The sequence below is a fragment of the Puntigrus tetrazona genome, chromosome 1 (assembly GCF_018831695.1).
Source record: "Puntigrus tetrazona isolate hp1 chromosome 1, ASM1883169v1, whole genome shotgun sequence".
Taxonomy (NCBI): Eukaryota; Metazoa; Chordata; class Actinopteri; order Cypriniformes; family Cyprinidae; genus Puntigrus; species Puntigrus tetrazona.
In genome coordinates this window covers 14,768,225-14,793,677 of record NC_056699.1, presented here as the reverse complement: position 1 = coordinate 14,793,677, position 25,453 = coordinate 14,768,225, and the positions used below count along the sequence as shown (strand labels likewise).

Below are 25,453 nucleotides of genomic sequence, written 5' to 3'. Positions count from 1 at the left end.
GTTCTATTGGACACATGGACGAGGTCAGAGAGCCCTGCCACATCTTTCTATTTCCATTTTGTAGAAATAGAAAGTGTTATCAAACATCAATAGCACCACCAAGCATCGGTGGTCACTAAAAATACAGTTCTATCAGTGTGACAGTTTTGACACCAGATCAGACCACCAACTCTCTCCAGGATGAGAGGGCAACTCCCCATTCCCGCTCAGAAATGACCGATCCTTAATAAAGTGCCTGTCTCCCTATATCTGAACGAGGAAAAGAGTCCAGTGATTGCAGCTCTTACAGCACAGGTTCGCACTAGAATTCGAAGCAGGAACGTTTTAATGTCTTGGGAAGTGAAAAAGTGAAAAAGGCAGAAGAAGAGGAGGAGACGGAGGAGAAGGAGGAGAGAGAGGTGTTGTGTCAAGTGGAATTCAAGTTCAGGGAAGTGAGCAGGCAGAGTGGAGGGGCACTGCCTCCTTGACAGAACTGATCAGACTCAGCAGACGCCAAGCAAGACAGGCACGTAAGACAAAAACCTTCTCCAAATCTGTCCTTCAGTGGCTGTCTTTGTCTAGATCTGTCTGTTTTTTACCTCTTCTTCAGTGATGGTCAGTAATGTACTATTATCATTCTGTCTAATAAAAGGAATGCAATGTAGATTAGAATGCGATAAATGCTAAATACATTATATACTTAATCCTTTATACCTAAAATGGTGAATTATAGCAATTTGAAATATAATATGAAAAAAAATATAATTAAGAAGGACTTTATTTTAAGATTCCGTAATTTGTCTGGTTAAGGTGCTTGCTTGCGTGAGCATGTCTTGACAGCTAGAGTGTCTGGACAGAAATAACCAACCAATTCAGAAATAGGGTTTTCTATTGCTGTACTGGGCAATGCATCCTCTCAATATGGCCGTATGCTATAAACTTGCATAAATTTACTTACAGGTCGAAACAGCAAGGATTGTTAAGTTTTGTTCCGAATAGCTAGTTTAATATGTTTAATTACGTAATGGCATTGACATTACTCATTAGTAAAATAGCAATTAGAAAATAAAAAATTGCCAATACAAGTAATGGTTTGGGATGGATGAGGCAAGTCAAATGCTAAACCAGTATTTGAGAGATACCTAAATAAAAGTGTGCCCCTGCAGTACTCCTCAGGCCACTGGTTTGACAGGCAACAGCATGTGTCAGTAGAGATTTGTCATATGATCTCTTGGTGATGAGACCTGACTCCGTTAAACAGTGGACACCACCTCTCTCTCTCTCTCTCTCTCTCTCTCTCTCTCTCTCTCTGTGTGTCTTTCACAGTCCTGTCGTCCCACCACCGAGCACTGACAGTTTGCACAGATACCCACTTTAGCCAAAGGGTTTTATAACCTCTCGCAACGTTCACCTAAAAAAGCTTTCAGTTTGTCAGGGTGCTCTGGATATAATTCATGTGGTTGGTGTTGTTTTGATGTTAATTATTAGCAGATTAGTAGAATTTATCTTAAAAAAGTAAATTAAAAATGATTGAAGCATGTAATGTGTTTTAACTAACCCAGCTACCAATGTTCTACTGTGGCTTGTCTTGTTATGTTTTTATTAAAATATGAAGACAAGTGTATGGTTGTAAACTAACAGAAGATGTTGCTTACTTAGTTTAAATATTATTACGTAAATTCCAGTAAAAATGATATAATACCAAAATTGCTTGATAATGCTATTTATGCTTGGTTATTGTGAGGTGACCTGTTTAAAATTTAAGGTGCACCGTGATGCCATGTAGCATTAGGTTATCAGTGTATGAATCTGGTCAATTTCTAAATAATTTGTTTGTATTGTGTTATTTAATTCCATTCTATATAACTCTTATGCCATTTTCTATATTTTCTTGTTCTAATTTGTCTTTCATAGGACTAAGATGGAGTGAGGCACAGTCAGTGAGACAGCGGAAAAAGCCAACTCTAAATGTAAACATAACACTTTGCATTTTGCTGCTCCCAGAAAGAAGGGTGTCAAAAAGGGTCAGAAGGTTCATGCTGGTTAGCTGTGGTACGGCTTCTCAAAGACAGATTTTAGGAAGAGAATGAGATTGTACTTTGTACACTACAAAGTCTGAACAGATTTCCACTGATTCTGAGAAGAATATTCATTTTTTAATACCACGTGACTGATTTAAGCTACAACAGAATTTCAAAGTACAGACTAAGTCAAACTTGGAAACAATGGAGCATCTTCCACAGACGAAAGGAAAGGGGGTCTTGATGTTTGCCCAGAGGCGTCAAAGGATGGATGAGCTTTCCGCAGAACAAGAGGAAATGAGACGAAAAGGCATACCAGTGGATGCAGTTTTTGAGCCAGAAGGTGAAACTGTAAAGTCTCCTCCGCTGGAAGAAGCCCAAGCCCCACAAGATATCTATCTAAGGCAACAACAACAGTATCAAGATCATCCATTTCAGCAACAGATGCTACCACAATCAGCAAATGGTTTGAATGGTCTGGATTCATATCAAGGTTCGACTGTTTCCAGATCCCTTGTCTCCAACAGAACTGCTAAGCCCTTTCTGGGTGGTCACAATCAAGGACGAAAAACTTTTTCACCAGTAAGCAGTGTCTCAAGCCCAACATCTAAGAAACCTGAAAACATATTCAAGGTTCCTGTTCCAGTAAACACAACCCCACAGGTTTGGTCCCCAACATCAGACATAATTGCGTCACGTGATGAACGTATTGCTATACCTGCAATTAAAACAGGGATCTTGCCAGAAGCTAAAAGAAGAGGAGTGAAGTCAGACTCCAAAGAGATGCCTCTGCTTCAGAAAAAAGGAGATCAGAAGTCCTTAACAGAGTCATTTCCAGAAGAAGATTTTTTCAGTCTGGGTGCAGAAGCGTGCAATTTTATGCAAGCTCCAAAGATCAAACAGAAAAATCCTCCACCTGTCCTGCCCAAACCTGCCATAAACCTAGCTCACCCTCCTTGGTCTGCAGAGCGTCGTCCCATGAATCAGAGTCCCCTTGCCCCAGCTATGGGGAACACCCTGGTGCAGGCAGTACCCCAACAAAACCCACCAAAGCAGTCTCCTGAAAAAGCCTGGTTTCCATTGTCATCTCAGCCAATACCACAGGAGCCACCACCTGCTTGGGTTCCAGATCTGCCTCAACCATCCTGGACACAACGTACACCAGATTCACTTCGTGCTGGTCCTTCCCAGTCTAAAACATCACGGGTTAGATCAAGTGATCGTAACTCTGTTGCTTCCTGCCCACCCCAACACCTGAGCACATGCTTTCAGGGATCTAAGGCTCCATCATCTTCTCCTAAAGGGTATTCATCAGATGCAGGTGCTTCTGAAGGACTGAACCTTAAAGGAAAAGGAGCTGAACTGTTTGCTCGAAGACAGTCCCGTATGGAAAAATTTGTGGTCGACGATGAGACTGTGAGAGCCAACAAACCTAGACCCTCATCGCCAACATTTTCGATGCCAAGCACTTGGAAATACTCTTCTAATGTCCGTGCCCCACCTCCAGTCTCCTATAATCCCATTTTATCCCCCTTTTATCCCCTTGCAGCGGTTAAGCAACCCCCTCCTGCAACTAGTCCAAAAATTAAGTCTAAAGCAAACAAGGAGAAGAAGAATCCCCAACCCAAGCATCTCAATGTTCTGGATGTCATGAAACATCAGCCCTACCAGTTGAATTCCTCGCTTTTCACCTACAACTCCACTCCAGAGGCCAAGGAAGCCCCTACAGAGTCTAAACAAACTTCTGCTCAAACCCCTACCAGTTTCCAGTCCCTTGCTTATGAGCCCTCTACAGCATTCTCCCCCTCCCCAAATAGCTTGCAGTCAGTTAAGCAAAATCCATCTAAAGGCACTGGAGAGGTAAGTGTTCCTTACCCATTTGTTCATCAGTCTACATCAAACGAAGCAACCATTGTTCCACAAAAGTTACATGGGAAAAAACTACCCATGCATGATGGCCCTAGAAACAAAGGCATCTCAAACTTCCTTCCTCCTGATATCTCTGGGGGCAATGTCTGTGTAGGGTCTTCTTTACCCGTGCATAATGAAAATGCTTCACGATGTGCATTACCAGTGGCTCCAAAACCAAAGTTTTCAGCCAAAATGTCAAACACTGGAGGCAAGAAATGGAAACCAGTAATTTTGCAATAGTAATTGAATAGTACATTCAAAACAATATGTCTGGGCAGATTCAAAAAGTGCTGTTTTTGCTGTTTTGTTAGTTAAAGTTTTATTTTTATAGTACAATCAACTCTAAATTCATAACCCTTTAAATGGCTCAAGATTAGAATTTCAAACAATATATACCAGTTGTACTGTAGCATTCATAAATTAGATGGATTTATTTTATTAGTTTCAGTTTTACTGTGATATGTTTCCATATTAATAACACAACAATTTTACCACATTATGCCAAGTGGTCCTAGAAGCAACGTATTTTAAGACTTTTTGTGGACATTTGAAGTCAATCTAATAATGCAATTGAGAATTCTTTTGTGTTTATATATATATTTTCAAATTAAAATAGTTATGCATTCAGCAGACACTGCTGTTCAGATACAGTGAACAAAAAATGGGTGTACAGAATACTTTTAGCACATTTATTTGTTAATTCGGATATTATTATTATGAATTGTTACTTCTGTTGTTTCCTCTTGTCATTTCAAAACTATTGCACTTCCTGTTTATTCTGTTTAATAAATGTTTCCATCAGCTCTGTTTCACTTAATGCTTTCTGTGCACTCTCTTTGCTTTCCAGTGCTTTCTGTCCTCTCTAATTGCTTGCCAAATGTTTCAGTGTTCTCTTTCTGGAATTTCCGTCATGTTACTCTGCTTTCTATCCGGTTATGGTCTGCAAAGATCAGTCCACAAATGAAAAAAAGCACAATATTTTCCTTCAGTGTATTAAAAATACACGTACTATACTGGGTCAACAAATATACGTAATTTAAACAAACCTAAATGATAGATTTCCCATTGATATAGCATTATTTTGAACAGTGTTATTCTGTCAGATTCATTTTGTTCTTTACAGGTTGTTGGTATACTATGGGTAGCTTGCAGTGGGCTGTGGCTCTGGTTTTCTAAACTCTGCACATAACTCATTTTAAAAATAGCTCTTGCTCCGCCGTGTTTGAAACACACAAACCCTATTAAGACACCACTTCTACTTAGCCATCTGATCTTACCGGTCTTCCTAGCTAGTCAGGTGCCTCTAACCAGTGGTAAGTGTTAACTTATCTCACCCCCAACTCAACACCAAACAGACTTTTAATGACGACACTGCAGCAAAATGACTCAAGAACTTAAGAACTCTATGATTTGACCTCATTTTCCTCTTCAATTAAGTTCCCCCACCTTCCCGAACTGAGAGAGTATAAAAATTACTTTTTAGACAAAATTGTTTAAACTCAGTCTTTCTTGGCACCGAATGTGCAAGCTCACGATGAAATGCTTTGTTCTTTAATGGAGAGTGTTGCTCAATTCGTGGGTGAAATACACGAATAAAGGATTTTTACGTCAGAAGAATGCATATCGTTGTTGCCATGTGGAAAAATGGCCAATAACTCAGGGAATGAGAAGAGGGTACACTCACTGGAGTGGTACCTTGACAGTTTTTGCACCCTTATTTTTGAGAGTCTAGCATCTCCTGTTTCATCACACAGACGCCACTGATAATCCACAACTCAGCAATCATGCCACTATACAAAACTTTCTGCCACTAAACTGTAAGAACCAAACACTTTTCTATGCCTCCACTAACAACGCCAGAACAGTTTAGATCCGAAATGATTGATTTGATCAAATGATTGATTTTATCCGCATATGAATTCCCAGTAGTCTGTATTTTGTAAATATGGGCCCTGGAAAAGAATAAATCAGTTTATTGTGCATTGGCTATACAGTAGGTAATTCCAGGGGTGACAACAGACACGTTTGTCACTTCTGCTGGCTGTATATTACTATGTCACTCTTTCTTTTAGACTTTGGCTGACTCTGAGACACTTGCATGGTATTCTCCTGCTCTTTCTCTAACAAAAAAAAAATCATTTATCACAAAATGTGATTTAACTGTCAGGGAATTACACTGAAAAAATAATTAAGGAATTCTTTTAAGGAAAGTGGTTGCAATCATGTTTTTGCTTTCCTTAAAAAGACCTTAAAACTGCCTTAAACCTACACCAACACTATAAGCATTATAGCACTAGCAAAAACATTTTTTGGTAACTTTCAAGGAAGATAATGTGAATACTTTTGATGTTCTTCTTTAGTAATTGATTGAGCAGACTTGTTGGAAATTTATATCCCAAACCTTTTGAATATCTTTTATGTAAAGAGTAATTGTTTTTTAGGGTCTTAGAGTGGGTGTACTCACTTATTGTACATTGAATATGTATCTATCTATATGTTTACCAGGCAATCTCTAACTTTCATGCCTTCAGAGACTCAGTAAGCTTGAAAAGTGCACCCACTCCAAAAAATATTTTGACAGTATCTAAATATGACCCAGAATTAATCCGCTGCCAACCAACCCTGACCTCCCCTCAACCAAAATTAGCATCGCCTTTAAATAGCATTTACACACACAGTCCAGAAGAGGGCAGTCAAAACGCATGCTTTCATTTATTTGTTTGCTGTAAAAAGCGCTGTAAGAAATACAGAAGTAACAATAGTTGGTTTTTGCTACAAACTAAAATTTGTGATTATTAACTTGTGCATAATTGATCTTCTTTGTCTGTGTAGGCATTCAGCAAGAGCCGGTCATGGACTTCCCCCCAGAGACTGTCCTCCGTGTCTCCCGCTTCCCCTGTGTCCACTCCGGGTGTCTATTCAACACGTCAGTCACTGAACAGGCAATATTCATGGGTGGAACAGCCCCAAGAAACGCTCTCCTCTGTAGATGAAGTTCCTCAAAGCCTCTTTGGTCCTGATGAGTCCAAAATTTCAGCTACTCCTAGAAAATCATTACCACAAACACCGGCAGAATGGAGGAAAAGACTTTTCTACGAGGCTGTTGGTGGCCCGCAGGAGATGGAGCCTGTAACAGCTGTTACATCCCCAACCAACAGCTTTTCTTCAGTGCCGAAAGAAGCAGTATCCGGGCCTCCTTTCCGTCCTGCGCAGCCTCTGGTGACCAGCGGCAGGTACAGCAGGGGTACTTCTCTGCCCACAAATTTCACACTTCACTCAAACTGTCCGCAACTGCATAGAGTCAGTTGGAAACTGTAATTAAATATTCAGAGTGATCAAATTAAATTATAGTATATCATGGTGTATGAATATTACAAAAAGGGCTGTTAAAAATGTTCAGGTTAAAGTTTAGTGGTGCATACATTATGTCATAATTTTATATTATGTTATAATATTCTAGCATTTAAAGTAGACTATCATTTAAAAGTTTGGGATCAGCTGATTTTCTTTAGTCTTAGGTTAGGTTAGGTTAGGTCTTAAAACAACTTACTGACCTCAAACCTTTGAATAGTAGTGTATATTGATACAATAGATTTAAATCAATGCTGTTCTTTTTAACTTTTCATTCATCAAAGAATCCTGAAGAAATTATGATAGTTAACAAAGAAATTAAAAAGTAAATTACAGTGATATTTCACAATATTGCTGTTTTTTTCTGTATTTTGGATCAAATAAATACAGCTTTGATGAGCAGAAGAGACCTTACATTACAAAAAAATTTAATATTTTATAAAAATAAATCTAATATATTAATACTATTAAATAACCTTAAGAAGTTTAAATCATCTTGCTTTGCCGAGACCACTTTTTTGAGATTATTTGTGAGTGCACGTTATAGTGTATTTATATATATATATATAACATATATAACATATTTTACATTATATATGAGAAAAAGAATGTCTAGGGGAGCCTTAGATTAGATTAGTTTTAATTACATAACAAAGTACAATTAATCTCTTTAGTCATTTCAATGATTATTCTGAACTACTGATGCAATATATATCACCCATTAAAACATGGCCGTTAATGTCAAGTTTCCAGAATAACATTTAAATGTCTTTTTTTTCATGAATCACCAACTTTCATGTCTAGCGTCATATAAGTACAATGCTTTCACTGTGTTGTTCTTAATCTTTGATCATATCTCTGATAGTTTTTGTGTTTAACTTGCGTGCTTATAATAGTTTCTGGTTGATTTGAAGACATATTGGAGATATTTGATTGTGCAGATCTTCATCATGGATAGGCTGCAGATCATAGAAAAAATGCATCAATGCCTGTGAAAATGTTAAGTGTGTAATTTGAAATGCCAAAAACTAAATATTTTCATGTTAAAATTTATTTGTAACTTCATCCAAATATGCACATTGTTTAAAGGATCTTGTTTTAGAAAACCGTAATGTACACAATGATACTTTTAAAATCCGAACTGATCACAAACGATCTGAATGTATCAACCTGTTCAATAAATAGAGTTTGACAATGACCAAAAATGCTGTTATGTTCCATTTTCAAAGTTGCTACTATAACATTTGATTCTATCAGATCTTTTACAGACGACGATAAAATAGTAAAATAGATCGGGCCTATTGGATTTTCTCTTGGAGCAGGCAACCATCTCAGTGCTGAGTCCTATAAGGTGATGTGTTATGTAACAATGCAGTATCAGGATCTTCATACTTCTGGAAGGCCTGCTATAAATGACAATCAAGAAACTCCCAGCCTCTGGAGCTAACAATTACACGGACTAAAACCCCCATCACCTTTTGCACACACACATAAAAAGTGACTTTGTACACTTTATTCCCATGCATACAGTTCTCCTCCCTCCCCCTCCATACCGACTTATACCATTGTGAGAGGTTTGAGTGCTGAACACAGCTAAAATTAGCCTATTGATGTAAGCTGGCGTTCCACTAACACCCGCACACACCCCCACCCCAGTGCAAGTCAAGAACAGAGTACCAGACAAAGACAAATCAGGCCGGATCGATCTACCTAAAGTGACCTCTTCCTTTGTACAGGTAGAACTCAAGACACACGCAGATCCAACAGGTAAGAAGACGGCCTTCCTTGAGAGACTGTGTGCAGTGTGGACATAATGATAACGGACATGTGTTATAACGCTGCTGGGGTTTGTGTTTGTGGACGGTTCTGACACTTAAACCGCGGTAACAAAACATAGAGAGAGATGTATCTTACACGGCTTTCTTAGAAGACTGATGTTGGATAAGTGTGCACATGATAATAGAACGAACTAAAACAGAAGCCCTAACAAATGAACAGACATGTTTAGGAATTGCTTTCTGAATCGTGCACCGCATGACATATTACTTAATTTTCTGAGCATCACAGCAATATAAAGCATGCAAATAGAAATATATATATGTATTAGTAGTTTTACATGCATCAGTTTAAGCACTATGCTGCTCACAAAGAGAGAATTCTGAGATTGATCTTTTAAACTTTTCAATGCGAGCAGCAAGTAAGGAATTGAATGGCAAGGCCTTTGCAAAATGTGCCAAGAAAGTTTCTTTTGGCTTTGATCAGTGTCTGTAACCCAGTCTACCCCTGGACACAATGTTCAGTCACCAGCTCATGCGTAACCGTGATTTATATCACTTCATGACATATGACATCTTGCTCCGTTTAAAGCGCTGGCTTGTGTGTTCAGGTAAGTTTCACCTCTGCACTTTAATGAGAGTTATACCTATACTATATAAAACTATATACCTATACTATATAGCCACCCTCAACAGATTTACACAGAATTCCTAAATGAGAAAAAATTAATATAGAATACATAAATAAAAGAAAAATATTTATACGCAAAATGTATTTTATTTCAGTTGAATTCATCGCATGTAATAAAACCATAAAACATGTAGTTATAACTATAAACAAATCAATCTATATCCTTATTGTATAATTTTTTCAGCCTTTTCATCACATTATCCTCTAAATTGAATTTAGATACTTCTACTACACGTATCTGTGTCCTTTATGTATTGCAGCACTACTGGGATTCTCTTTTAAACCAACATGTCACAGTTCAGCACTCTTTCAGTGCGTGAGAGGAAGAAGCAGGCAGCTGCCCTTTGCCACGAGGTCCATGGTGGCGCCAACGGTATAACCTTCTACCAAAACCTGCTCTCAGATCAGCACTGAACGAATACAGAGCACAGCACTGAACCTAGCTGCCAATCACAGACAGAAACACCAACGTTTAGAATGTGGTTCAGGGCCACTGCCTCGTTCTGGCCATAAATAATGCTCTGCTGCCTGTAGCAGTGGATTCACTCTGTCATTGTCACAGGCTATTTCTGCAAAGGCTAAAGTTGGGAGGATGGGGTAGGACAGCTGTGCTGGAGCCGAAATGAGAACAGAATAAAGACCGCGGAGAACAAAAGGAGAGAGAAAAATCCCCTGAACCTTTTACAGTTCTCACGTTATATCGTCAAGTACAATTTGATTAACGCTAGACATTTCATATCGCTACATCAACAGTAAAAAATAATGACAGGCAAAAAGGAACGCTTTCTATTTAAATGATCAAGTTATGTTTGGAATCATTGTGGAAATGTTCAGGATAACATCATCAGTATGGCTGAAAAGCTCCTGCTGCAGCGGCATGGCATGCACCTTATATGATTTCCCTTTAATAAAACTTTCATAACCATCAAATCTAACCTTTTAATAATGAATTCACCAGTTTCCATTAAGGTTGAATGATCTTTCATGTGACTTTTCATAGAATGTGTGGATCTAACATCCAGAGTACAACCTTATGTATTTTATTTTATTTTTTCATATCATGATATATTGTTTGAATAAATGACACCTACATATGCCGATATAAAATATGCATTCAAATACGGATCATATGAAGCGTCTAAATGTTCACTTCATAATAACTTTCATATTAGTCATTAACAAACATTATTACACGATATATCGTCATCATTAAATATCAATAGTCACGAGCCACGTATATTACCATGCAAATTATGCAAAGCATCGTCCAAGGTTTTATAAATGGACCTGTTAAATTATTTTGTAATAACAAAAAAATCGTGTGATAATAATGCAGGTTTTACTATGGACCTGGGAAAGAAACTTTCCACTCCAAAGGACATCATGCTGGAGGAGCTGTCTCTCTTGTCAAACCGAGGGTCACGTCTTTTTAAGATGAGACAGCGGAGATCAGAGAAATACACGTTTGAAAGCATTCAGAATGAAGCCAATGCCATGTTTAACGTAAGTAGCATCTGCACTGACTTGAACCCGCATCCACAACAGAAGTCTTTTTGCTTGTATCGTGCATCAAAAGATGCAAATGTGACACATATTGTGGCACGAATAATACCCATCGTTTCTAACTTATCTGACGTGAGCTCAGATATCCAACTTGATGTTGATCTTGTCACCAACTATTCTGTTATATAATTGTGACTTGCTGCTATGTGTGTGGTTACTTTGTGAAGCAAACATGTGCTCGGCTGAATGAATGGCAGCCACACATGGAAGATAGCAAATGCCACGTGCCCTTGTCCTTCCCAGTGTGCCTTCTTTAGGGTCAGCGCTGAAATGCGTCCACGACAACTCACTTCATTTATCACCGTTCAAGTGTCCGAGTGTACGCTCGTTCTCCGCTGTGTACCGAAATGCATTTCTACATAAGCGACAGCTTGTTAATATATTTCAACCTAAAGGATTTATAACGTACACTGTAACTATATACAACTGTAAAAGTGTACGTGATGAAACGAATATGCAAGAAACCACCGTATCTCTTGAATAGAGCAAGTCAATTATTTTAAATCGATCACAAATTACGTTTTAATCATTAAAAAAGAACGGCAGAGCTGTGGCACTACAGTAGTGAACGTGCTCTTGAAATAATGATTTCGTTCAAGGACATGGTCTGACATCTGGACGGATCGACATCCTAACCATTTTGTTAGGTGTTGGTGTTGACCCTAATCCTGTTGACCTTCTTTTGGTTTAATATTTTTAACGTGGAGTGATAGAACGGACTACTTTAAACACAGAAGTGCACTTTGTGGGAATCAAGCAATGTGTGAAAAGAGATTAATGTGAGTCAGACGCGGCTCAGTTTACCCCCCCTCTGCCTTATTGGAGAATATATTGTGCTTTCTCCGCATCAGTTTAACAGTGGAGCTTTCAGGCCACTTTGTTCACAATCTGAAATCATTCATAAAATAGTTTGTAGTTTTTATTTTTACGCCTTTGTCACGCACGCGCAACGAGGCCGTAGTGTGTCAAAGTTGTAACTGACATTTCATTTTAGAACGAAAATCAAGCCAATGAAGAAAACTCAGCGAATAAAGGAGTTGGGTCAAAAACGCCCCCAAACACGCCGGATCCCAGAAACCCAGCAAACCCTCAGGACATTGCACCAGGTATGTCAGAATCAACGCTGATTATACTACACAAAAAAATGACATTGAAACTATTTTCACTAAGAAATTGCTATTAAATGAATCGCCATTAAATAATTGCAAAGAAACATGAAGTAAAATATTGTTTTAGAACTACTTTTATTCCAAAACTGCTTGATTTTAAGAGTTTGAATAGCGTGGTTTATATAGATTCTTAACGCGTGTCAATGGTGGCTGAGTCAGGAGGATTGCACTGCTCATGCGTTACTCTTGTTATCCACCCCGTCGAGCTTGTAAGATGCTTACAAAGCCTCTTGTATCATCTGTGAAAGAGTAAGTGCGGTGGAGTCAGAGAGATTGAAGAGAGAATATGATAGCGACAGCACATGCCACCCCCAACTCACCTTCTATTTCTGGCTGGGTGAATCACTCTGAGTGACTTTAAATGGGTTAAAAAGGTCCTGTATGTGTTTGCTTTCTTTCTGTCAATGTTCAATAAATGCATGCTGATTTTGATAATCATGAAACATATGCAGCAAACTGTTGTTTTTCGCAGGATATGGAGGTCCACTGGCAAACATTCCTCCAGAGAGGTTCAACGCCACAGCTATGCCAAAATCCTATCACTCCCCCTGGGAAGAGGCCATCATCAATGACCCCACGCTGGCCGACACACTTAAAATTCAGCTGCCAGTGCCTGAGCCTAAGACAGAACTACCTGACTACAAAAGCTTTAATAGGTATTGCATTTTTTCTTAATGTCGAATGTTGCAACCTGAAACCGGTATATTTGGTTTCATTTAATTTTAGGAAAATCAAATACAACGTATTTTCACATAAACTAACGATAGTTAGCATGGTTACCATTTTTGACGCATAGTGAACTGTTACTCTATTGCACAAAGTGGATATATTCAGTCCTGCAATAATGTATCTGCACAACACAGCACCATCATGAGGAGATAAACAGGTGGTGCAGGCTCAGTCTCCATATAACCAATAATTCATACGTCAATACCTGAGTTATTTCAATGAACTTTGATTACTGAAATTGGCATTGATAAAAATGTACAAAATGAAAAAGAATAAAAACAACGAACAAGAAAAAAAAGGTTTTTTAAAGGTTTGTTTTAAAAAGTCATCATATTTGACATTAAAAGCTGTTTAATGACGCATGTGTGTGTTTGTTTATGCCAAATGCCAATATGTTTCCAAAAGGATAGTAAAACCTGACATTTTTGGCATTGTGTGGAAAAGAACAGAAACCAATACAAAATACATAAGTTTAATCGATCTCTGTTTCTTAGGGTGGCTACACCATTTGGGGGGTTCGAAAAAGCCCCACGAGGGATTACTTTTAAGCTTCCAGAAGTGGACTTGAATGCTCCTCGGTACCCTGAGCTCCAGGATGCTGCCGCCAAGCGACCCACTTTCAACAGGACTGCCCAGGGCTGGATCTCCGACGGCACGCTCTCATTCTACCCACTGTCTCTTTGGAGCCTTTCGAGATCCCTGAGTCTGACGATCTGTAATACAGATTCAAGCCCTTCTCTTTCCCAATCCCAATGAGCCTGACTGAGGTATAGGGTGTGTGTAGATGTCTAGTTTGTGTGCTGGTATTCTTTGTATTCTTTGAAGTGAGTTTTGAGCTGCCGTTCTTGGGACAGCAGTTACCACGTATCATTTTTGTAAGGAATGCCTCAAAACTGAATTTTATTTAACAAAAACACACAAGGAAGCATTAATAATTGTCATCAGAATGAAACATTTTGTTGAAATCCATGTAACACATTATGCTACATGTGTTTAGTTATATCACCTATCTTTATTTATTGATCAATGCGTTTTTGCCTTTGTACAACTTGCAAAACAATACATATATAAAAGTATAAAAATATACATTGTACTATGAGTACATTCATTCATACATTCAGGATATTGCAGTTATTTTCACTAACATTATGCATGATTATACTGTGAAACATTACCAGTTTTCTCAGACATTTTCGTTCGTTAGCATCAATTCATTTTTGATAACTTTTTTGTGGTGAAATATTTTGCACTCTTCTATTCTAAGGACGCTCACAAAGCTTACAGTATAACCCGTAAAAATCAATCGCTTAAAATTCTGAAATCACAAATTGATCAGGATAGATCAATAGTGAAAAAGCCATGTAAATATAATGTGCTGAATGCCTGAAATCTCGTTTGTACTGTAAAAAAATAGAATTAATATATATTTCTGAAAATTTGTTTTGTGAAATTGTATTTCTGCTGATGTTTATCATTATATTCACAGTGTTAGACCTTTTGTAGTTTCAAAATATAGTGTACACACGTTGTCGAAATAAAATCCATATTTATTTCAAACTTCTGCCGTTGGTGATTTATTAAATTTGTATCGTTTTGATAGATGGCCAGTGCTAATAATGTTCGAATGGAGTTTTCACAGCATATATCTGCGTAGTAAATCATCATCATCCAGAAACAACCCAGGCTCTCGTTGGAAAACGTGCCTCTACGCATATTTCTGCAACTTTTACTGCACGTACTTTCAAAGTGAAATGTCCAGAGTGGCGCCAAAACACACGTTTAACAGCTGACTGCGGCACATTTATATAAGGATGGTACAGTATTGCAGTGTTTTTATAATTCTGCTCGAGGTACGTTTTGGACGTTCAGAATTAAATATCCAGTGAGCGTCACTAAAGATTAATGCTCTATCGTGTTGTAAATATCCCAAACCTAAACGTAGCTTTAACCTATGTTTTTTCCAGTTTTGCAGAAATGCACGTAGAGGCAAGTATTTCCAACGAGCCTAGGTCGTCTCTGGAAGAATCTGAGGCACAGCACACAGACATATCCTCTGACACTGACTATATTTACAGGAGTCATAAGTAGCCTTGAATTTGACACTCTCTGTGCTACAGTTACAGTAAACAGTCAGCAAATGCTTCCTTCGAGCTCGGCAGTAAAATGTGCACGGAAAAACATTAGCTATTTTACAGTAAAATACTTAAAGGCCATTGAATAATAAATAGCTACCTCTAACACCGTGAACAGCAAACAAAACTGATACTTCTTTATTTTAACGTGGTCTTATAACACGTTAGAAGTATTTAAAATGGTAACAACACTAATGTGTGCACATTTAAATGTAACCAACCATAAACCAAACCCTAACTCAGCAGCTTTAAATACATTTATTCATTATTTTATATTATATTTGTTTATATTTTATATTAACGTAAAGAGTATCCTTTATTTGCTATCCCAACCTCATTTATGCATTATTTTGTTGATTTGAAAACTAAATAATAGCCCCATCTATAAACTTCTGGCATGCGCTCTTGTCTGATAGCATGACTGCACAAACACTACTTGCAGTGACTGATACATTTATTTTAAAGCTGATGAAATGCTGTTGTGGTCAGGTTGTGCACGCGGCCTGGTTTCATCTTGTTATTCACACAACAAATTATCCACCTCGTAAAATACCTACAATATTAAGTAAAAAGCTTATTCCTTGAAGATATACTCAGTATCATAAATATCAAAATTTAATTTTTGATTAATAACATGCAATGCTAAAAACTTCATTTTGACAACTTTAAAGCGGTTTTCTATATTTATTTTTTTTTTTTTTGTACCTTGATCCCTTTCAGTTATTGTCCCATCCTAACAACTACATATCAACAGAAAGCTTGTTCATCCAACAGGCGATGTATAAATCTGTACGGTCACAAAAGTAAAAAAATGTGACCATTTATTAATAAAATCGCAGTTTGCTCAAACAAAAACAACATATTTCATCACCTTTGAGTCACATGGTTTTGCGCGTAGGCTATTTTGCCCCAGTTTCCTGAGGAACTGGTTTATTGTTGCGTAAGTTTTAGTTCATATCCCAAATGTAATTTTGTTATAAGTTCTGGAGTATACCCCAATTACAAAACAGTAATTGCACTATAATAACGATGTTATGACACAATCATGATTTTTTTATTTTTATTTATATTTTGTGAAAGTAAAGCACTGTACAACAACACAGACGTCCCATGCGTTGTTTGCTGGTCTCGTGAGAATGCACGCCCTCCGCGCACGCGGGTTATTCCTGCGGAATGACAGTAAATAGTGTGGCTGGATATGAGGGGCGGAGTCAGCGCGTCTACTCCACATCCATCAGAATAATCCCCAGCTCAGGACCTGAACGGATAAACCTCCATGCCGTGTGGAGGAGCAGGGACGCGTGAACATGGACACAGCGCTGCGGTGTTTTTTGTGTTTAGGCCTGTGAGGAGATCTTTGACCATATGGATTTACTGCGCTTTATGTCACGCTGAGCGATGAAGGATTCCGACAGCGAGTAACTTGAGCAGGACGCGCAGAATGAACTGGATAAACACTCTTCTAAACGTAGGATTTGAGTGACAATATATTGGACACGTGTAGGTAAGCTGGTCTGGTTTGTTAATGACTGTGTCTCAAAACCTAGCTAGCTTCCTGCATGGATAGCATTTTGGGGCATCGTAGGCGCGTTCTAATGCCCAAAAATGCGGCATAGAGCAGGTCGCCTGATGCGCATGCGCAGAAACAGGTGTAACGGCATGCTGAGCGCATTTTTTGCTTTTGTTTATCATGTCATGTTCTGCAGATACTGTTACAAGACGTCATAATAATGGACTCTGTTTCGTAGCTACTTAAAACACGAAAACACTGTTTTTCAAAGGCCGTGCGCAAAGTAAGTGACATTCAGCAACCTCACTGCGCTTTTTAATGAGAAATATAGCTCATGTAGACAAATATTTATGTTAATATGTTCTGATAGTTCTGTCAGAGTATTTTAACTGTTCGTTTTATGTTAAAGGCATAAAATAGGCTAACAGTACCTTAAACAGTTATTTGGAAAGTATGGTTTTCTATGATGAACATCTGCATAGCAGTTTAATAATGTATACTTGCTGTACACGAGTATTTAAACTCTAGAGCATCGTATTCTTTAGTGTCAATAGTCAAGCGCTTGTGAGAACCACACAAACGATTGAGAAACCCCTTCAATGTTTCTTTGTAAATTTAATTTCACACCGTCAGAAATTCTGCATTATCAGTACGAAGAGGCAGGAATTCAGCATCAGTGCTGCAGCTGCCTACAGCCCATCATCTTCATGCGGTAGCCATGGCAATGGTCCAGCATTTACAGTAATATACTGCGACACTGCGGCAACAAGTTCTACATTCATCCTGACCCTGGCCACAGAGGCTCCGGGAAGAGGATCGCCGCTTAGCATTGAACACCAGTCAGATATTCTTACAGAATCATTAGTTTCAGACATCATGACACAGTAAACTTCTCAAAAGCTGCAATACTACACTGTAATATTAACAAATAACAACACAAATATCACATGTGTACAGATGTGTTATTTCTGTAATTATTATATTTTTGTGTCAAGATGTGTGTGTTAAGAGTGAAATGTCAAGCATGTTTCATTCATGTTTAATGAGTTTCAGAGGTGTCAAAGTAAGCAGTGCATTCCTGTCTAAAAAAGTATGGCACTTTAAGTGAGAGATGATTACTAGTAATACTCCACTTGCATAGGAACAAAGTATTATGTCCCAAGCTATTAATGTTCCATTTAACAATTTTTGATTGGTTTCTTCTTTTGAAATGTTTGTTGAGATGTGTTTTATTTAATCTGTACATAAAATGTTACACTATAATTTAAAATCCGTAGAACAACAGATTTGCCATTTTACAAGTGATTTTTATATAAAGTCATTAACTGGAGTGGTTGCATTGTCAAGTTTGTTTTGGCACAGTACAGTCATTTCATACTATATCATTATATTTAATTTTTTGAAATGGAGGTAGTAAAGATTGTAAAAGTTGTTCGTTTTTTGGGGCAATGGATAAAAGTCAACCACACCAAAAATATCTCAGTTATCAACAGACTGTAAACAGTCACTAAGTTTGTTTCATGCACGTCTTTAAAGTAGAGCTTACATTTTCAGCTGTATTTTAGTTTAGTTTTTTGCTGTCATGTTTTTAGATAGTACTGTCTTAAACATTGCTGACCAAAGACCATTAGAGCAGCTGTTTTGATATTTTATCTTGCCGTTTTCATTGTGCCTCTTAACACTGAGGTGAATACCAGAGATAATATCTAATGAAAGATTTGGACTTGTCTGGATTTTCATTGTGAGCTCAACCAGTAAAAATCCAGCCAGTCAGCATCTATTTTATTAAATATTGATCTATAGGCTTGGCCATACGTTATATTATACATTTTCTGGATTAGTCATGTCTGGGCTTTCTAAACGACCTAAAATATGTTTGTTTTTCTATTGTTTCCATACTGTCTAAAGGTAATGACCAGTTAGTTGTGTTTGAGAAAGCAGGATACGAATACACACAATGTATGAGGACTGAAGACCTGTCAGTGGGTTTTAAGCAAAAAAAAAAAATTGTACAATTCTTTTGAATTCACAACCCATTGCCCAAATTCTATATGTCCAATTATGTATCTTATGCTCTCAAGAATGCAGGTAACTGATTGTAACAAAGAGTTTTAAAAGAGCAAAAGCACCCTGTCATGAAGATTATCCGTGAAACCTTGTGTACAGCATAATACATAATTCCTAATTGCAAATAGCATCAGCGTTTATGTAATACTTCAGTGTACAAAATGGCTGTAGTACCCTGATGTAGCTTTCTATTTAACAACATTGATTTTATCTCTTCATATTGCTCACCTGCACCCCCAACCCTTGTCTTTGTGTCTCTCCCTCTCTGTAGGTCTTCCTTTGTTAGCCAGTGTTCTACTTCAGTGCCTGTTCTGAGGAGCCTTTATGAATGACCCCCTTCAGTGACCTCCATTGACTTTGCTGGAAATGCTGAGGAGAGTAATGGATTTGTTCTTCTCTCTGCATCCATCCTCTTATTACCAGTGTGCCTGGATGCAGATGAATCCACACATACCGAGGAGACAGAGTGAGATCATTGTCATAGTAACTGCTGGACTGATAAAGCAATGTGCCGCAACTTGTGGCTAAAAGTCACATGTTCCCACTTAATAAAGAGCTACTGTTTTGAATGGTTCCTTATATCCAAATGGTGTGCTGCCAAATCCTGCACATCGAAAAAGAAACCCAGTGCAGTGTATTTGGCTCTTTTTGTAGGGCACTGTGAAGTCGGTCTTCTCTGTCAGGTACAGGGACTGCTGAGAACTAATGTTGCCTAAAACAGATGTATCAACCTCAAGTTGCTTCAGTGATTGACTCTGGTTGTTTGCTGGAGTGGGCCAGGCTCCAACCTCATGGCATGGGTCAAACTATTTAAAAAGCCTGGAGGCAACATGGCTGGTACAGGTGCCTGGAGCGGGACGGGCTGGGCAAGTCCTACCAGCCGGGCAGTATGATCTCTCTCGCTTTGACCAAAGGTCTTCTTAATGAGCCAGGCCAGAACAGCTGCTTCCTCAACAGTGCTGTGCAGGTGAGTGATGTACTGGTGAACACTGAAAATGTTCAGGTGTGGGATTTTACAAATAGTGAATGTGAAATATACCGTGCAATGCTGATGCAAAAACACTCACAGATACAAGAACTTGTTGAAAAATGGTTCTTTATTGGCTTTTATGGTTTCCTGAAGAACGTTTAGTATCCATGAAACCTACTGCACATATAGTAAAGGTTCTTTAACTTTTTAAAACGTTCTTCACACTAAGACAAATTATTCTTTTAAGAACTGTTTACTGAAAGGAGCCACTAAATGTTCTTCTATGGAATCGCTGCATGTTTTTGGACCCTTTATTTGTTAAAGTTTGTATATAGCTTTTTATCAAGGGTGCAAAATAATTTAACGTGGTTCACTAAGGTAGGCTGATTTTATGCAAACTAAAGACCTGCTTTTTACAGGTTCTTTGGCAGCTTGACATCTTCAGGAGGAGCCTACGGCAGCTCTCTGGCCATTTCTGCTTGGGTGATGCCTGTATTTTCTGTGCTTTAAAGGTACACACATGAAGGCTCAAATGTCTCAAAATTGTGAAGTAACGAAGTTTGCATGCAATAGAAAATGTGATAGTCTATTGTGATGCATATCCAAGTGAAAAATGTATGCTGAACTAGATTTTGTCCATCTGGAATTGATTAAATGATTGGAGTGTTGTCATTTGCTGATTGCTGTGATCTCATGTCAGTGACGTATTGCTAGATTATCGACTGGCCCTTATGCCCATATTCACGTTAGATTATGGATACAAAATTGGCATATATACATTATTTATAATAAACTTTATTATATTCTATTTAAGAATAGACTAAAACATCTTATTTTGTACAAAACATAGAATCCATTATGGCTAGGATGTTGTCTGTGTATAAAGCTGTTCCAGTAGACAGTAAACAAGCTGTGAGTCTGGGCTTACTGGGTTCTGAGACACAACCAAAGAAACTGTCTATACTACATTGCTGAGTTTGTATGTGAGGATTATTGAATTGTTTCTTTTCATAGAGCATCTTCTGTCAGTTCCAGCAGAGTCGAGAGCGGGCTCTGCCGTCAGATACCCTACCGTCATGCTCGCTGAGACTTTTAAAGATGAGCAGCGCTTCCAGCTGGGCCTCATGGATGATGCAGCAGAGTGTTTTGTATGTTTGACCTCCAAAAAATGCATATATGCATATATATATATATTGTTTAGCTGTGATGCAAAAACACTGTTAAAAATCTAAAGGCTAATGCCAGTGCATTGGTTTCTAAGGCAAGAAAGCTTTAATTAAAACTGGAAGGAAGTGTGCTCATGTATGCACCTCTGGGAAGTTAAAGTGGAAAGGTTAAAGTTGTTTATACATCATCACCGTGTCAGCTGATATCATTTGATCAGGGTCCAAATGACGTTCACTTGTGACCATCACAAACAGTTATGTGTGCAATGTGCAGGGCGTAAGACATTTCATGAGTCCTGCAGTGTCTGGGCACTGTCTAAATGTTTGCATTTTATAGTAAAAACTTCACAACAGCATTAAATATAGTTCACCAAAAATGAAGTCATTTTTCTTGCTATCATATTTTCCAAACCTGTATTCTTTTTTGTTTTTGTGGGACACAAAAAGTAAGATATTTTTAAGTCAGACATTTTCAAAATTATTCAGGTTTAGAATCACTAATGAAATAAAAATTTGTCCTGAAAAGCCAAATGGTGAAAGGCCTAATTAGAATGTATATTTTGTCCTTTTGCTAATAGTGTTTATTAAAATGTGTTTATTATGAGCAATTGGATATAATTGTTTACTGTTCTGAAAAATAATTTTGGTGCCATTAATGCGCTTTATTTTAAGTAGCTGTTTTGTGTTGTTTGGCCTACTTTGTGATAGGTTGATGTCTCTAATAATACTTGACGATTTTTAAAAATAACATGAAGACGTTTGAGGCTAGCACTAAGAATAACCGTGTCAATAGAGTCTGATTTATCACTGATCATTGTTTCCTTTTTTGCTTTTTTTCCATCTGTTTTGTAAACTATGGGAGACAGGAGAACATTTTAGAAAGGATACACCTGCACCTGGTTTCTGATTCAGCCACAGAAATGTGTACTTCTAAATCGTGCATCACCCACCAGAAGTTTGCCATGACCCTCTATGAGCAGGTACTATGATGCTTCTTGAAACAACGGTTTATTCTCATTGATTTCTGTGCTCGTTTTTGAGCCATGAAGTCAATCCAAGGCAACCCATTACAATGGCAGATTTCTGTATTTTGTTGGTATGGTTAGACCTGACAGAAGTTTCTTTCCTCGTGTAGTTTGTCTGTCGTTAGCTGTGGCGCATCATCAGACCCTCTTCCCTTCCACTGAGCTTGTGCACTATGTCTCCTCCACGGCCCTATGGTGAGTGAAATAGTCTACTCTAACTGATATTGTATGTGCTTTTTATAAATGCAGTGTCAGTGTGAGAACTGAACAGGGATGTTGTCAGAAAGCTTCGCAGAAAACAGAACTGTCTACGTTAAAGGATTACAGTTTAATTTGAGGAAAGTGGAATAGAGGTCGGCAGTGCAGTATGTCTGCTACCTAGAAACGAATGATCCTCTTTGTGCTCTTTGCTCTATTGTCAGTCAACAAGTGGAGCGAATCTTGGAGAAGACGGACAGACTACGTTCGGACATGTTTGGTGAACTGCTGCAGGCAGCCAACACCATTGAGATCTCACTTAACTGCCCTGTATATCAGCTTTTCTTTTCCTTTTAAACCAGTTGCATGCATCCTTTTCTATGCATTTAAAGTGAAATAACTGAACTGAAATATAGGACCTTATAACAATGCTCGTTTTAGAAGAACATTTGAGAGCGACACTTAGAGGCTTTTGCAGCTGTCCTTTTTATATATTCTCTTTATGGACATTGTATTAATACTTCTTATGAATATTCCTAAATAAGTTCTTCTCAGGCTGTTTTTAAAGGCTTCTTATATTGTTTATTTTAGTTGAGCACAAATTGCACAGATAATCTTATATCCCTGAAAAGAGCTGTCCATTCCATCGGTATATGAGAAATGACTTTAGTTTTAGCTTTAGCTTTAGCTTTAGTAGCGTAACTGGTAGCACTAATAATTATCATGTCAAGCAGCTGCCATCTTTTTTCTCTTCAGGCAACTGTAGTAAAAGTTAAACCTAGATATATTTCTCAAAAAGTCTTTATAAGAGAAATGGATATAAAAATAAAATAAAATAAATTATGTAAATCATAATCACACCCCTAGGACTCTATTCATTATTATGTGTTTTGGATTACTGTAATTAACCTCTGTCCATGCTTTTTCTGTGCACTTTCTTCTTGATAGGCACTACACAAATAAAACAGTATTATTGTTATATGCTGCATCGTGTATACCTTTGTTTGACATTTTGCTCAGTGTAATTTGATCTGTGCATTGCAGAGTAACTACAGGCAGAGTATCAAAATCCGCCGAGTGCTGATGAACTGCCCAGAGATGCGTCACCATTGGCTTCGTGTGGGGCGCCGAACAGTCTGACCTCACTGAAGATGTCATCCGCTCTCTGGGTCCAAAACCTCAATCTCTCGGGGTCAGGGTCAGCTCTCCGCACAGCTCCGGCTGTCTGAATTCATTTTTATTCTGGATCAGTATTTTTATTGTTCAGTATATATTCCATGACTCTCATGTTCTGTGTTGCTTATTAAATCAAAACATCGATTAAACAGTATCCAGGGAGACTGGCGTATATACCAAAGCAGTCCAAAACTAAATGTCTGTTTCTGTTTTTAGTTAACATCCTCATAAGTCAAAATGTTATTTCAGCTAGATTCCGAGGCATCACTTCTCACCTTTATTTATTTTATGTTAGTTTGAAAACAAAATAAAAATTGGCATAGGTAAAATAATAATTTAATGACAAACACACACTACAAAATGACTAAAACTTTAGTTCAGGAAGGCAAATTCGATTCAGTTTCATGGCCTCACTGTACATGCATAAATATTAAATGTGCAATTCAGATGCCACATATCTGCTTTCAAGTATGTGTTGCTAAAGTCAGCCAGACCCCCCCTCTGTTAGACTCTCGGTTTCTCTCCTCAGCAGTCCATATGAATGCTGTAGGCCAATATCACATAATGTCTAGGTCACTACACCAGAGGAGAGCATCATGAACCTTCCCAGCACACTATGACAAAACCATCCTGTACATCGGCTTGAACTCCCTGAGCTAGAGGCAGTTTAGCCTTTCATTTCGATTTTTGAGAGATAGCATTCTGCAGATTGGACTGATATATTGCAGTAGATACTAAATGTGTCACATTGTAAATCACAATGCTTCACAATATCTCCAGTCTTGAGTTTTATCTCACTATGAGTTTGCTCACTATATTTCTCTCTATTTCTTCAGCTGTTCTATAGAGTCACTGATGAAAATGCCAAGAAGAGAGATCTCCACCTGGTCAGGAATGATCTGTTACTCTAGTCGACATTACCTAGCATTGGCTTTTTCACAGCAAGTCTTCCAAATGGATCTTTTTGATGATGCAACCGTTAAGAGGTATTAAAGCAAGCACTCACGCATACATCTGCATACATACTGTAAGAATTTAGAGTTCATGATTTAGTTGATATTTCCTCTTTGAATTTGTTTGATCGTAGATTGTAGGTTCACACACCATAAGGGTTGATTCATGACATTCCACCCAAAATCTTGGCTCCTGGAATCATACATGACAGGTGGTCTTCTCTATCGAAGGCCGTTTGAACTGCTGCAAAAATACAATTATGACTTTTATTGATGTGCTTTTATTGTCACAGTTATTTGGAGTTAGCTGACTATGTTCTAAAGGAAGAAGCCAAAGTTCAGAATAAATAAAAGTATCGCCATTCCACAGCTCAAGGATGCTATACAATAGGGATGCACGAAATTAAAATTCTTGTAGTTGAAACTGAAGCCAAACAAAATTAAACACTAAACCAAAATACCTAACACATTTTTTCCCATATATTTTTGTATATTTTTCAGAAATTGCATAAATTAAATAGCCAAAATGCGCTTTTACTGTTTTATCTAGCTTTTAGTAAAAAAAAAAAAAAAAAAAATCAATTACAAAACAGATTTTAATAATATTTACTTAACATCAAACAAATAAATAAGTTATTTTATATAATATAATTTCTTTAAAATAAAGCCAGTTAAAAAGCAATTTTGGCCATTTTAGAGACCTCCTTCTTGAATTGTGTATGTATTTTTTACTGTACAAATAAATGCATCCTGGCTAATAAGCAGATATGCACCGTGGAGCTCATGCAGCGCTGTTTAGATAGGTCATTTATCAACTACAAGTCATTTCTGAATTCAGCTGGCACGCGCAACCAAAAAACCTTCCACCCTTCCTTCTCCCATCTCAGACTTGAGATGCAGTGCAAAAGGTCCCTCGCTGTTGGTGCTTTGCCTCAATTGTGACGTCTTTCTCAGACTTTCAAATGCCTTTACACTGCCCACATGTTTGCGCATGAGTGTATTAAGCTATATTTGATCAAGCATCAATTGCTCTTGGTATAATTTATTTGTTTTTTTCGCTATTTTCG

The 25,453-nt window shown here is 37.9% G+C and overlaps 2 protein-coding genes and 2 long non-coding RNA genes across 6 annotated transcripts; all 4 read left to right on the top strand.

Annotated features, from left to right (window-relative positions):
- The first annotated feature begins 311 nt into the window (after positions 1 to 311).
- synpo2b (synaptopodin 2b) lies at positions 312 to 7,279 on the top strand. Of its 3 annotated transcripts, none has more exons than XM_043254604.1 (3): positions 312 to 509; positions 1,894 to 3,860; positions 6,744 to 7,279. In XM_043254604.1, the coding sequence occupies exons 2-3, from the start codon at positions 2,205 to 2,207 to the stop codon at positions 7,227 to 7,229; spliced, it is 2,142 nt and encodes a 713-aa protein (XP_043110539.1). In that variant the 5' UTR covers positions 312 to 509; positions 1,894 to 2,204; the 3' UTR covers positions 7,230 to 7,279. The 3 variants fall into 3 exon arrangements, with proteins under 3 accessions (XP_043110539.1, XP_043111360.1, XP_043112142.1); XM_043255425.1 differs by having other exon boundaries at positions 312 to 594; XM_043256207.1 differs by lacking the exon at positions 312 to 509 and adding an exon at positions 1,346 to 1,438.
- Positions 7,280 to 8,872: 1,593 nt separating this feature from the next.
- Positions 8,873 to 14,477, top strand: LOC122347500 (myozenin-2-like). The gene is given in 7 exon segments (XM_043242889.1): positions 8,873 to 9,029; positions 9,989 to 10,101; positions 11,065 to 11,231; positions 12,286 to 12,397; positions 12,933 to 13,116; positions 13,684 to 13,844; positions 13,847 to 14,477. Coding segments are annotated over 6 exon segments (771 nt in total). The 5' UTR covers positions 8,873 to 9,029; positions 9,989 to 10,016; the 3' UTR covers positions 13,909 to 14,477.
- Positions 14,478 to 19,757: 5,280 nt separating this feature from the next.
- LOC122336348 lies at positions 19,758 to 20,938 on the top strand. The gene is made up of 3 exons (XR_006249238.1): positions 19,758 to 19,865; positions 20,288 to 20,380; positions 20,883 to 20,938. It is a non-coding gene; the product is annotated as an uncharacterized LOC122336348 (long non-coding RNA).
- Positions 20,939 to 20,947: 9 nt separating this feature from the next.
- On the top strand, positions 20,948 to 22,211 carry LOC122336242. The gene is made up of 3 exons (XR_006249191.1): positions 20,948 to 21,016; positions 21,901 to 22,014; positions 22,170 to 22,211. It is a non-coding gene; the product is annotated as an uncharacterized LOC122336242 (long non-coding RNA).
- Positions 22,212 to 25,453: the final 3,242 nt, after the last annotated feature.

Coding starts and splice junctions, on each gene's coding strand:
- synpo2b (XM_043254604.1), top strand. CDS start 2,205: ATGGAGCATCTTCCACAGACGAAAGGAAAGGGGGTCTTGATGTTTGCC. Junction 3,861..6,743: donor CATCTAAAGGCACTGGAGAG/GTAAGTGTTCCT, acceptor TTGTCTGTGTAG/GCATTCAGCAAGAGCCGGTC.